Source organism: Magnolia sinica, chromosome 3 (assembly GCF_029962835.1).
Source record: "Magnolia sinica isolate HGM2019 chromosome 3, MsV1, whole genome shotgun sequence".
Classification (NCBI taxonomy): Eukaryota; Viridiplantae; Streptophyta; class Magnoliopsida; order Magnoliales; family Magnoliaceae; genus Magnolia; species Magnolia sinica.
This window is the reverse complement of record NC_080575.1, coordinates 86,900,011-86,913,851: the sequence shown is the minus strand read 5'-3', so window position 1 is coordinate 86,913,851 and position 13,841 is coordinate 86,900,011. Positions and strand designations below refer to the sequence as shown.

Genomic DNA, 13,841 nt, shown 5'->3' with positions numbered 1-13,841 from the left:
GCTCTAGGATGCGAACGGTCAAAACTAGAATAGTTAGGAACGGTTCAGCTCGGTTTCACTCCAGAACTGAACCGAGCCAAACCTAACCGTGTCCACCCCCGGTGTTGGAGTTTTAAGCTTTGCTAATGGCACACGTGCTTGCACTAAAAATCCATGCATGTGCCACACATGTGCTAGTATGGAACATAGGTGATACATCTAATTCATAGGTTAGGTTGGTCGGACCTTCTCCGTATTTTCGCAAAAATAAATCTGGTCCATTCAGCAGGTAGATAGGTTATAATACTTCGGCAAAGTTTTTCAGAGCCGTAGATTTGTTTTTTGAACTGTGGCCCATGCGACCATTAAATCAATAATTCTTGGGATAGGGCTTCAATATAGTAGTTCCTTTATGTGGATGACCTATCATGCCATTCTTGCACGTGTGGCGTGTACGTGAACTTTTTATTGCACACGCGTGTGCGCTTAGCAAAGATCCAGAATTTCAGTCTAATATTTTGTACGTACGGTTAAAATAATGATTCTCACCTGATGGACGGATTGGATTCACATATAAAACAAGATGAGCCCCACGGAGCTTGGGTGTTTCACGAAGCTGCGGTTTGAAGGGGGGCATTCCTGTACGTTTGAAGACCTCTTGCTCTGGATATGATAAATGGACGTTTTTCTTCTGCTTTTATTTTTTGGGCTGTAGCTGAAAGAAATGGGTTCGACGGCGATGGCGATTTCTATGAAATTCAATTTTCATCGGAATCCATCTCTCCCGATATCCAAAGTGAGTCATTTTCTCCTCAAAATTTCAATTTCTTCGGTTTCTCTTTCTTGATTTTTTTTTTTTTTTTTCTGTGGCTTTTATTATTATTATTATTTTATATATAAAAAGTTTCGAGAGAGACAGAGTCACCAGTGAAAATGCAAGCGGATGCCGATTGCGTACTGAGTAACTTAACTGAGTAAACTCTGTGGGGCCCACTGTGATGTATGTGTCTTATCCACACCGTCCATCCGTTTTACCAGCTTATTTTAGGGCATGAGGACAAAATTGGGGCATATCCCTCAAGTGGACCACACCATTGGAAAGACTGGGAATTGAACGCTTACCATTGAAAAGTTCTTGGGGGCCACAGAAGTTATGGATCAAGCTGATATTTGTTTTTTTTTTTCCCTTCATCCATGTCTATGTGACCTTATGAACAGGTTGGATGACAAATAAACATCACTGTGGGCCCTAGGAAGGTTTCAATGGCGGACATCATTATACCCACTGTTTCCTGCGGTGTGGTCCACTTGAGCTTTGGATATGCTTCGATTTTGGGCTAATGCCCTAAAATGAGCTGTTAAAACGGATGGATGGCGTGGATAAGACACATAAATCAAGGTGGGCCCCACAGATTTTACTCAGTACGCAATCTGTGTCCAATGCAAGCACAATATCACAAAATATGGCAAGGCTCCTATCTTAACTTTGCACCATTTAAAACATGGTGGTGACTCTTCAGACGTACATATGGCATCTTTGTAAAGCAATCCAGCCCATCCAAATCGCTGACCCAACTGTGGATGGAGCGTAATCGAACATTTGTACTGAGAAGAGCTTCTAAGTTTTCCCTTTGAGTTTGGATTGCTCAGTGTTTAAATTTAACTACCCATTATAGCCATTAATTGGATGGTTAGGATTGCTTGATCGTACTGAGAAGAACTTCTAAGTTTTCCCTTTGAATTTGGATTACTCAGCGTTTAAATTTAACTACCCATTATAGCCATTAATTGGATGGTTAGGATTGCTTGATCAATTTGATTTCAGAGATACATTTCATCCACAATGAGATGCACAGTCTCGATGTCTGGATGCTGTACATCAGTCCACATTCGAGGACTATTAGTCACCACACTTTTTTGAATGGTGCAGAACTAGCCTGGAAGTAGCCAATGAAAGTTAATGATGGCTGGACAATGGTGATAGTTCACCACCATGCCCAAAGTGGCAATGATTCATCTGTTGTATTTCACTCATTAAGGCGTGTGTATGCAGCAACCCAGACCATCCAAATCTCTGCACCCATTGGGGGAGCATAGACAGAAATAACGCTGAAAATACAATCTGGACCATCAAGCTTGCTTGTTGAATTTGGAGAACTAACCATTTCAGTTGAGCTGTCTGTTCCACAACCACCAATTTATGGCTTAGATCGTCCCTTCATTGTGATTTTTGGGTTATGCTCCATCCACAATGGTCTCACAACTTGGGACTGTCCAAGTTGTTTTACATGCATGCTGCATGGATGCTTGTATGGTTGATGAGTCGCAAGCATTTTGAAAATGTTGGTGAACTATCACCGGAGTCTAGCTGTACTGAAGATGGTGAGAATCATAAATTTTTGGAAATTACCAGTACATCTTCCTTCTTTCTTGAGGAAGTAGAAAATGCCATTTCTTTTTAGGGAAAAGGTTCTGTATTGGGCTGTTGGCACAGAGTTCTATCCAAAACTCAACAATCATGCATGGGCAAACTGGTATGAGAACCAATTCTCATTGTGTGGACTATCATACGGTGGATGGTCTGTAGCTTGAAAAATAGTTTGATCGGATATTCATAACCACGGTTCTTAATATTGATATCAAGGGATGTATTGGCTCCACCAAAAAGCATTATGATACAGGTCGTGCATTGATATCGGCCTGAATCGGACTGTTGAATATTTTTTAAAAAAAAGAGGGAAATGAGATATTTAAGAATCTATCCTTTTCTTTCTATGTTGGACATGTATATAATGGTGTATTAGACCATTCTTTGATAAGAATGCTGACTGTTGGCTTTACCTGTTGAAAGTCAACTAAATGGGTCTTCATTGAACACAAATCACACATGATTTGGGGAATTATGGCTCATTATATTGAAATACAACAAAAAGAATATGAAAATATGGAAAAAAAAATTGATGAGTTACCCTTTTTTCCGCTTTTTCCCACATGGTCCATTATGATTCAATATGTTGAATCCCACTCAATAATTTTGTTTTGATCCCTGAAATAAACCTAACTCTAGTCTAAAATGTCTTTCTAAGATTCCTCCATGGTTGAAGTGAAGAAGAAGAAGAAGAAGAATGAGAATGAGAAAATTTCTGAAAAAAAAATAATCTAATTTAGGCCTTTATGGATGTATCAGCCCACATCGGTGCTAATACACCCCATAGCTGATACACCCCATATTGGCTGATATAGATCAATACAGGCTGATATGACCTAAAACTTTTGGGGTGGGCCAATTTGGCTTCATATCACTTATCGTGTCCCGTTGATATGGATACAATACTGATATTTAGATCTGTAATCATAACCCTCCGCATAGAAGTCTTTTGCCCATCAATTGTTGACCTTTTCTTCTTTCTGCATTTTTTTTCTTTTAATTTTTCTGGTCTTTTTTTTTTTTTCCCATCATCTGTCATTTCTAATCTTTGAACCCTTCATATATGGCCACTTTGATGAATGGTCCAAATATCATTGTGTGCTAGTTTACTATTCTTAAAAATGTTGCGATGAAGTCTATGTCCAAGGTTGGTGTAAAAGTTGGGCCCTTATTTTGGTGACCAATCCCTTCTTATATTGAAGCACATTCCAATTTGCAAGAAAAGGTGGGTTATTTGTTAAGTTTTTTTCCCCCTTTCTTGCATGAAAAATCAATAGGGCACTTGTAGTTTGATAGAATTCATAATGTGTCTTGGTATGAATTATCTTTGTGGTTGGCACACCATATTTCTTATAAAATGTGTGCATTTTCACCATGGATATTTTTTAAGGCAAATTTTAAGATATTTATCTTCGCCCTACTAGTTTCCATAAATTTGGTCATTTCTGCTTTAATTGAACTAGTTATTGCAATTCAATTCCATAGTGCATTCTAATGCAAACTTTTCCATTGTTCAATGTAGATTATCCTATTGTTCTTTCACTTTACAGGCAACAATACCTTGGAGCGTGCAGAACCGTGTTTTTGTCAATGGAATTACTATTAGCATGAAATCTTCTAGTGCTCATGTTCCACAGCCAAGTCCATTTAGAATGTAAGTTCTTATGTGTATCTTGTTGTTTTAGTGTCTTTTTCTATTATGTCAACTTCTCTTCTCATTTCAAATTTTATTACTAAAAGCTAGCTGATATGTCAACTTCTCATCTTGTAATACGCTTTATAGCCTTGATATGGTTACAGTCTTCCATTAGATTAATCTTCAGTTTGGATAGTTGGATGTTTAATTAGGATCTTTCAGATGAGCTTGATTTCAATCTAATGGCCTGATCATCAATCAACCGGCATTTGGACCACTTTGGTCTCCCATTGGATGATAAGATTGTCTAGCATCGTTATGAATTTTTGGTGAAATGGGATTCTTAATACATAACCAAATAGTTGTGACAGATCAATGATGGTAATGAGGGATACATAATTGTAGTTCTTAATTTTGTAACACTTCTTTTTAAAATAAAACCAATGCCTCCCTGTCAGTTCTGTAATTTAACAAAGTTGCATATTTATGGTTCATGCTTAAAACAATAGAAATATTCTAGAGAGAGAGAGAGAGAGAGAGAGTCTCCTTACCCAAACCACACACACTAACACTTTTCTATATAGACAATAACCCCATTTTACAGTCACATTCTCCTACGCTCTACCTCAAGCTGGAGCAAAGATATCACACATTCCCAGCTTGCCCAATCAAGAGTTGAAGACAATGTGGACTTGATGCTTTGATAAAGACGTTAGCCAACTGGTTATACAAACAAACAAAGGAAAGTGGTAACATCTTTGAAGCAGTCTTCTTGCAAACAAAATGACAGCCTACTTCAATGTGCTTCTTACACTCATGAAAGCATGATTGTTTATGATATGTATTACAGCTCGATAGGATAGGAGTGGAAACATCACACCCTATTTCTTGTAATAAAGATCAAAGCCAAGAAAGTTCACATTTTGCATTTGCAATCACTCGATATTCAACTTATGTAGAGGAAATGAGCAGCCAACAGTGCTTAACTTTTTACTCTTCCAAGAGACTAGGTTTCCTCCTATAGAAGTGCAACAGTGACCAGTAGATCTTCTATCATTAGATGAACTAACCCAATTAACATCACAATGCTCACTCAAGTACAGATGATTGTGACAAGAATATAATAGTCCTCATGGAGCAGATTTCAGGTATCAAAGATTATTAGAAACGGTTTCCAAATGATGAGAGCATGGTGCATGCGTAAACTGGTTCACCACACTAGCCACATAAGCAATCTCTGGGATGCTCTTTTGGTACTTAAGGATAGAGAGATGCTTTTAAAGAAGCTAATTGTTGATGTGGATCACTAATGACTTGTTCTCTTGGGTCTATTACTGACTTGCTTGAGGTAGGATGTATAGTTGAGGGTTGCTCCCCCTCAATAGCGACGGTACTGGCACTAATGTTCTTTGGTTTTGGTTATAAGTAGGGATTTAAATCCCAACAATCTTCCTGGACATGACAAAATTTGCCACAGTGGGTACAGTGTGACTTGCCTTTTTTTTCAGCTGCAGATTCTTGGCCACAACTTGGTCCTTTCCCAAGTCCATTTATTCTGTGGTCTAGAATTAGTCACAAAACATTTACCACTTATGGGAAACCTTATGGTTTCCTGCTGTTATGGGTTTGCGGCTTGCTTCTCCTTTGATATAGTTGTAAGCTGAGTCAAATGAGGGAAGGGAATCCCTCCCCAAAACTTGTACTATTTGCAATTCAAAGTCGGGGTGAAGACCAGCAAAAATTCAAACATATGCTGTTTTTCAGTTTGCGTCTAATATCTTCAGGAGTATGGGCAATGGTTTGGCTATGATCTTATTCCTCCCATTTTTGTCTCATAGGCACAAAATACTCGATAGACATGTTGCCTTGCTAGTTGCTACATATATGTGATTTCACAACACAATTGATACATTTGTGCCAAATTATCCTTCTGTGAATAGGCCTTGGTAGCAATGTCCCAAATCTCCTTTGCAGTTCTTAAAAATAATATCCCACTAATATTGGGTTGCATAGAATGAAGAAGCCAAGACAGAACTGTTATCTTCACTTTCCAAGTCGTTGTGGAATGGGTCATCAGCATGCGGCTCCTTTTTATTCTTCATCATATAACCTGGGTTTTCTTTTCCTGCTTTGAATGGACATCTTTGCCTCGCTTTTTTTCCTGGATAATTCCAAGTAACTCTTTCCATCCAACGTAACAATGGTGATCATCAATCCAGGGTGGTCATGTTGATTTCTTTTGTAGGAATTTGAACTTTTAGATCACCACTTGTAATTCCTTCCGCTATATTTAGATGAAGAAAACATGAGTAATAAAGCAGAAAAACATCTTAAATTTTCATTAAGAATGGCATAAGCAACGAAACAATATCATCTGCATCTCTAGATCTGGATGTTTGCCTCCTAAAAATACCCATCTAGACGTCAATCACTTCTGGTGGAACTGGTTGGGTTGTTGGTCGCACCTGGTGGACCTGGCTGGGCCATTGGTTGCCTCTGGTAAACCTAACAGAGCCATCAGTGGTCTTTGATGGAACCAGTTGGGCCCTTGGTGGCGGCTAGTGGCACTGACTGAGCCGCCTGTGGTCTCTAATGGCATTGGCCAGGCTGCCAGTGGTCCTAATTGGTTCCGGCTAGTATGCTGGTGGAGGAGAGCCAAAGGAAGAAGGAAAGAAGGAAAGGACGAAAGAAAGGAAGAAAGAAGGAAAAAATGATAGATCACTACCCATTTCAAGCTCTGAACCCTGATGAGATTCATGGCAGACAGAAAAAAAAGAAGACAAGACTAGATGAGGAAGGGAGGGCGGGCTCCAAACCTCCCACACACACTTCTTGATATACATCATAACATCATAACTGCATTTGACATTCACATTCTCTTGTGGTATTTGATGCATTGATTTTGTTGTAACAAAAGATCTATTTCCAAATGCATTTCTTCCACAAGTGGCTTTCTAACAAGGATCCTGATTGACGAGGAATCTTTCAACTGCATTATCAAGCACATTGCATGACACAGCAATTTTCAAGGCTTCTCAATAAAATAAAATAAAAATTAATTAAAAAACAGCAATTTTCAAGTTTCTTTGATTGATGCTTGGCTGATTGCATTGGATTAAAATTCTCCTGCCATGTGGTACAAGTCATTCTTCCTTTTTTGTCCCCCCTCTAGCAATTGTATGACGCGTTAACTTGTTAGTTAATCTACCAGTTGTTTACATTTTGGGTGATCTATGTTGTTTCTTTAAGGGTTTGTATGCAATACAAATACAACCACAATCTTGTATTATAATTCTCTTTGGTATCTTCAGGTTCTCATTTCCTCATGAAGAAGATTTTAAACGTTTACCATGGCCCACACTCGCAGTTGGTTCAGGTGAAATTAGCTATCAATTGCAACTTTGAGTACGTACAGCTGGTTCTCCTACATCGCTCCAAAATATGGGCTGTTTGTATGTACTGTTGTTTCATCTATATCAGCTAAACTATAACTGCTTCTTCCGTCTTAGGCTTGGAAGCATCGATTACAGATTCAAAGGCGAACGAAATAATCTTGAGGAATGTCACAGTAGTAGTTGAGTCACGTGATGATGAAAAGATACAAGTGAGCCCATAACTAAGAATTTTGTACTAGACATGTTGATATCCATGAATACTGCATTTATCATATTGTGCCTTTGCATTTTTAATGCTATTAATATGGTTTCCTTTTCCGCGAATGAACACTGTTTTTGAGTTTTAAGCAGTTTATTCCTACCAAAAGGTTCTGATGTGAAGGCAGGCAATCAAAGCCTTGGGCCTTGTTTGGTATACAACTAAAAATGAGTCCTGTCCTTTCCTGCTACTGTTGAAATTGGAATATAATGTTATTCTTATCAGGGGTGAGCTCCAGTGTTACCGGTACCACTGTAGCCTTATGGTGGTAACAGCCAGATGTGGGGCCCACGTGATGTGTTCACACCATCCAACCCATCCATCAGATGCGCCACCTCAAAAAATCAATAACTAAAAAAATAAGTAAACACACTAAAGCCCAGTACTCATCCTGATCCACCTGAGTTGTAAAACAGCCTGCCTTTTGGCCTGAGCCTTAATCTAGAATGTATAAAGGGTCTGAATGGACTGGATTCTATTTATACAACACAGGAGACACCCCACTCTATCCAACAGTGAGCCTCTCAACATCTCCATGTGATTTGGCTCACCTGAGTTTTGGTTTTTGAGGTGGAGCATCTCATGGACGCGGTGGATTACGTGAGCACATCGTTGGGGTCCACATCAGGCTGGTACCACCGTAAGGCTAACAGTGGTACTAGTACCACTGGAGTGCCCCCTATCATTATCTAGAAATCTTCACAAAAGTTCCAGTGGTTTGGAAGGCTGGAGCATACAGGAATCGTGCACCCATAGTTCTGTAAAATGAAATTTTCTGGTGGAATCATGATATTGTCAAATATGCAGTGCAGCCCAGTTTTCCGCCTTCATCTAGTGTAATCTCACAGTGTGCTTGATTATCAGGTGAGAGTGGATTTGACCGGGGAGCAGACCCAAAAGGCATTTGATGACGTTTTGACAAACTTGGCTCGTACGGCACCACCAGTTCCAGGATTTCGTAGAACAAAAGGAGGTAAGATGTGAACATCAATATTGTGATCTTACGTTGATTTCTCTGTTACTCAAAATCTTGTCCTTTCATCACACACACACACACCCACACACATCCCTGCACATGTTTCTGTACAGTTACTGCATGCTAGTTAGGAAAAATCTGACTCCCTGCTCTTCTTTGGCATGTATATTGGGGATTTTCCAGGAAAAACACCCAATGTAAGTGGCTGTCCCTCTTCATATCTATGAAATAATGCATCTCACACACACACACACACACACACACACATTTTCTATTCTGTTATTCTTGTAGCTTGATTTATGTCTTGCCACTGAAGACTTTTATCTCTGTATGCAATATTTCAATATTACACGCCTGAACTGAAAAGAACAAGATGACTTCTTGATTTAAGAAAAAGCATTCCTTTCTCCAGATTGATTTTTGGGAAAACATGTAGAAGGTCGTACCAGCCTGATGGATGATTGGATCTCACCCCTATGTTCCATGCTGGCACGTGTGGCATGTACATGAGCTTTATAGCACACGCATGTGTGCTTGGCAAAGCTCTCCATGTCATTACCACATTTATTATGAGGAATAATAGTGGCCTGAGGATATGCATTTTTGGGATCTCAGATAGTGATAGTTACCAATTGGAATCATTCCAGGTCCCGAAGAGCTTCCTTTTACAGGTTCTTGGTCAAGATCGAGTCACCAAATTCACTATCCAAGAAATAGTTGCGTCAACCATGGCTGACTACGTAAAGAAGGCAAGTCATTCTACTGTTAAGTTACATGACACTCCTTTTCCATTGTATTCTACTGTTAAGTTACATGACACTCCTTTTCCATTGTTAATCTTGATTACTGAGAAAATGTTTCGATTTCTCTGGAATCAGGAGAATCTGAAAGTGAACAAGAAGTTCAACACAACCCAGACAGAGGAAGAACTCCAATCAGCATTTAGTCCAGGAAGCAATTTTGGTTTCAATGCAACCCTAGAGATCGAGAAATCAGAAACTGAAACAACTGATTCAAGTTCATCTGAAACAACCGATTCAAGTTCATCTGAAACAACCGTTTCAAGTTCATCTACTGATTTGTAAAGAAAACCGTTACTTGTGAATTCTTAAAGTATGTTTTTCCCCCAATTACGTTGCATCCCTTGGTCTTTCAATGCTCTAGATATTGGTTGGTTCTTTGCAAATTCGAATTTATCAGAAAAGAGTAGTTTGGATGGATTGAATGGTGCGTTTGAACAGCCCCTGAATTGCAATTTAGTCAAATACTATTTAACCCAAGAGGTTGTTTGGATGCTTGTAAGGTTTTTAATCGTAAACACTTAACACCTTAAAAGAGTTTTAGTTTAGAGTTTTAGGTGTAAACTGTTTACATGCTATTTTGTTTGGCTTTCAAGTGGCAATCCGTTTACGGTTGAATAGATTATGGGTTTGGCCAAGCATTTCCAGTGTATAAAGTAGGTATTCACGCCAACATTGAGCTTGGGGCCGTAAATCCCGCTAAAATTGACAAATCACATAGAAAGGACTTGATTTCTCTTTTCTTGTCTTTTTTAACTTTTGTGGGGGAGGAGAGCACTAAAGCATGCATGCACTGGATGGATTAGATGTCCTCGACCCACTATGATGGGCCCCATTGGAAATTATTAGCATTCCCTCTTATGTGGCCCATTTGATGATCAATCAATCTGTTTTTTTTTTTTTGGGGGAATTTACCGTACACGTTACAGTGGGCCCCACTATTATGTATAATGTTATAAAGATTTTGCCTGTCGTACATGTTACAGTGGGCCCCACTATTATGTATAATTTCTTTTTTCCTATAAGGATTTTGCCTTAGGCTGAAACTTGCCTTTTTGCTGGGTTTCAAATTATGGCAGTGTGTTTAAAGCCTTTAAAGGCAAATGCAGATATCCAAACAGCCCTTGTAATTCGATTACCGGTGATCCCTTTATAACTTAAGAATTTTACGGGCATTCAAACAACCCTTAAATGGTTTTTAAGAGTTAGCATTGTTTGGTTGGTGTAATACCATTGACTGGAACCGTCAAAGTGCTATTTGCCAATTTCTAATTCAATTTGAAAGTAAAGTTGCAATTATTTATTTATTTATTTATTTTAACACCTGCACACACACCACCACGCACTCACACCGTAGTGGGATTTCACCACCTATGGGTACTCGAACCCTCAACCAAGTGTTGAAACTCTTAAAGAGTCTACCACCGGAATAAGAGTAAGGACCCGTAAAGTTGCAATCTGAAAAAGTGGGCATGGTTCTCATGTGATTGACAAATTAGGAGCCTCAAATGAAAGTTAGTCCTTCTGGGTATTGGCAACCAAACATGGGGTCAATGTGATGGATGGCACAGATGATTCCTCAAGGTGTAAAATAATAAAATAATATTATTAAATTTTTTAAAAAAAATCAAATGTAGGCCCATGTGATAGTTGGCACGAATCTACCTCAATGTAAATTGGCTATTTTCTTTGTTATTTATTGAATGGTTTGGATTGTCCAATGAGAGTCTCATTGATTGTTGAGAAGAATAGGGAATCAAAGGTGGGGCATGCATAATATTGGTCAAAATCTATATTATATTAGTTCTAAGTTACACATTTTATCGACTAACATTAATTCATTACATAACCATTGATAAGATTGGCTAAATTCACCAATCAAAGTGATTAATTGGTGAATTAATATGTGCCATCCATTTTAATGACCATTGATAAGATGGCTAAATTCACCAATCAAAGTGATTTTTAAGAATTACTGGCAATCAAAAGATGGCAATTACATGATAGATAGTCTAGGTCAATGATTAAAACTTTTTTTGTCATGGTGAATCGCAAGCTTCAAAAAATTTCTTGGTCATTGGTCAAATGGTTACAATCACCTAATCAAAGTGTTTCTCGAGAGTTATTGTTAATCAAAGGTGCCTATATGATTGAATGTTCAGATCAATGATAAAACATTTTCCACTACAACCATTCTAGACCGTCCATTTCCCTAGCCGGCCATTGCTTGGACTTGATCAAGGTGATTCCCGACAATTACATTCAATTAAATGCAATACCTGCATGATAGACTATCTGGATCAACGATTAAACCTTTTTTCAACAAAAATAATCTAGGCCGTCCTTTGCTTAGCCATTGATCTGATGTTTAGAATCACCCAAGCAAAGTTATTCTTGAGAACCATGATTAGTCAAGGTGTGGTTTATGTGACAGACGGTCCATATCATGATCGAATGGCTATATCACCCGGTTAAAGTGGTTCTAGAGAGTTATTGTCAATCAAGTGTAGGGCCTACATGATAGATGGTCTAGATTAATGACTAGGCACTTTCTAGTATAATAATTTTAATTTCCATTTTCTTGCCCATCGATTGGATAGTTAGAATCATTGTCTCAAAGTGATTCGAGAGGGTGATAGTCGATCAAAGATGGAACCTATATGACAGACGGTCTAGACCAATGATCAAAGGTGGATGGCCACGGTTAATGGAGGGATTGGGTCAATTTGAGTACACAAATAAGTAAGATTACAGAAATCATATGCAGTAAATCACACTAATGTTAGTAAGATGGAACATCACAACTGATATACCTTGTAACCCTAATTCCTCTATTAGTATATCCTATGCCAGAAGGATTAGAAAAAGGGACTTGGACGTTCACACCTCCTTGGCATCACCAGGTAGTAAGAGAGAGAACTTTCTTCTTTCCCTCTCATTCAAATTGACACATCCACATCTTCCAAATCTTGCTTTAGGTTGTGTTGGCTCTCCATCTTCTCCACATCTAGGACAAATCCAGGAGAAAACCTTCTAACTTTGAGAGTGCATTGGTATTCTCTATGGCTTTAACCAACGACAATCAAGAGATAATCCTAGCCCTTAGTTTTAGTTTTCTTTGGTAAAAACTTGATAATGTCTAGATGGGGATCTATAAAACTAGGTTAACATTAAATCTGAATTTTTCAAATATTTTAAATTCCACTTCATTTCGAAAAACCCTAACTTGCTGGTGAAACAGACAAACTGTTCTTCAAATTTAACTTTTAATTGCAACTCTATTAAATAGCATTTGGAACTCAAATGGTATTTAGAAGAAGTGTGCACCCAAACACTACCTAAAAGTAAATTGAGAAATGATCCAATGGGTCTCATGGTGCCATAAGCTGTGAGTTGCATTTGGATAGGGACAACATAATCAATGGATCTAGATCCACTAGACAGGACCACCTCAACATTGGTAATACAAAACCTTCTACATGCCACGGATGGATGGTTAGAATCATTTGATCAAAGTGAATTTTTAAGAACTAGAGGTAGCCCAAACTATGGCCAAGAAAATGCATATGGTTCAAGTTGATGCTTGGACATTCTCCTATAAAAGTATTGACAATCAAATGTAAAGGTAATGCAGGGGCATTTTCACACCGGACTTGAGTGGAGTGGAGTGGCCTGTGGGGTGAAGGGCACACTCGGGGTGGGCAACCTGTGTGAGGTGGGCCCTGCCTGTGTAAAGCAAAACTCATGTGAAGTGAGGCCCACGAGGGAGGTTCATCCAAGGTCCTAACCCATGGGATGTAGGCCGGAGCTATGAGATAAAGGGATTGATTCGTCATGCTCTATCAGTTCGAACTTTTAGAGCATGTGGTTAATTGTCCCGTATCAAAAGGTCAATCCATGATTTTTGCAGTCACCGTGAAACAAGGATTCAACCTAAATGGAGGGACATGCAGATTAATTAGCCTGTCCAAGTATGATCACTTCTCAAATTAAAGGATATGCTGAAAAATGTATAGTGGAGACCATGGGTTGTATATGATCAAATATACATAGGGAACTAACCTCACTTGGTTTTCCCATTTCAGTTATATTTCCATATTTCTTCTTTCCAAAAATGAATCCAATATTACAAAGAAAAGACAAACTAATTTTAAGACCAAAAGAATTTGAGAATCTCGCACTTCCGAATTCTGAACAGCGGCCTAACTGGAAAATAGGTAACTACGGTCATGCCGGAATCTTGTTCCATAGATGAAATGCTCTTCTAATGATGGGTTCTACAGAATATCCTTCTGCATACGCACCTATGGCTCTCAAAAGGCTTATGAACTTCTCTCCATTGTCCTGTGCCCAATCCCAAAAGGAAAA

At 38.7% G+C, this 13,841-nt stretch overlaps 2 protein-coding genes across 8 annotated transcripts in view; one reads left to right on the top strand and one right to left on the bottom strand.

Annotated features, from left to right (window-relative positions):
* The first annotated feature begins 617 nt into the window (after window positions 1-617).
* Window positions 618-9,898, top strand: LOC131240137 (uncharacterized). Of its 2 annotated transcripts, none has more exons than XM_058238208.1 (8): window positions 618-775; window positions 3,958-4,061; window positions 7,355-7,419; window positions 7,553-7,647; window positions 8,562-8,670; window positions 8,857-8,870; window positions 9,321-9,422; window positions 9,552-9,898. In XM_058238208.1, the coding sequence occupies exons 1-8, from the start codon at window positions 704-706 to the stop codon at window positions 9,756-9,758; spliced, it is 768 nt and encodes a 255-aa protein (XP_058094191.1). In that variant the 5' UTR covers window positions 618-703; the 3' UTR covers window positions 9,759-9,898. The 2 variants fall into 2 exon arrangements, with proteins under 2 accessions (XP_058094191.1, XP_058094190.1); XM_058238207.1 differs by having other exon boundaries at window positions 9,321-9,437.
* A 3,533-nt stretch (window positions 9,899-13,431) lies between these two features.
* Window positions 13,432-13,841, bottom strand: part of LOC131240135 (uncharacterized) — an 80,993-nt gene continuing 80,583 nt past the window's right edge. For all 6 annotated transcript variants that reach the window (XM_058238204.1, XM_058238205.1, XM_058238203.1 and 3 more), the window contains one exon: window positions 13,432-13,817. In XM_058238204.1, coding sequence (XP_058094187.1) covers window positions 13,701-13,817 — 117 coding nt within the window. In that variant the 3' untranslated portion in view covers window positions 13,432-13,700. The remainder of the gene's footprint in view (window positions 13,818-13,841) is intronic.

Coding starts and splice junctions, on each gene's coding strand:
- LOC131240137 (XM_058238207.1), top strand. CDS start 704: ATGGGTTCGACGGCGATGGCGATTTCTATGAAATTCAATTTTCATCGG. Junction 4,062..7,354: donor CAGCCAAGTCCATTTAGAAT/GTAAGTTCTTAT, acceptor TGGTATCTTCAG/GTTCTCATTTCCTCATGAAG. Junction 9,438..9,551: donor AGAAGGCAAGTCATTCTACT/GTTAAGTTACAT, acceptor CTCTGGAATCAG/GAGAATCTGAAAGTGAACAA.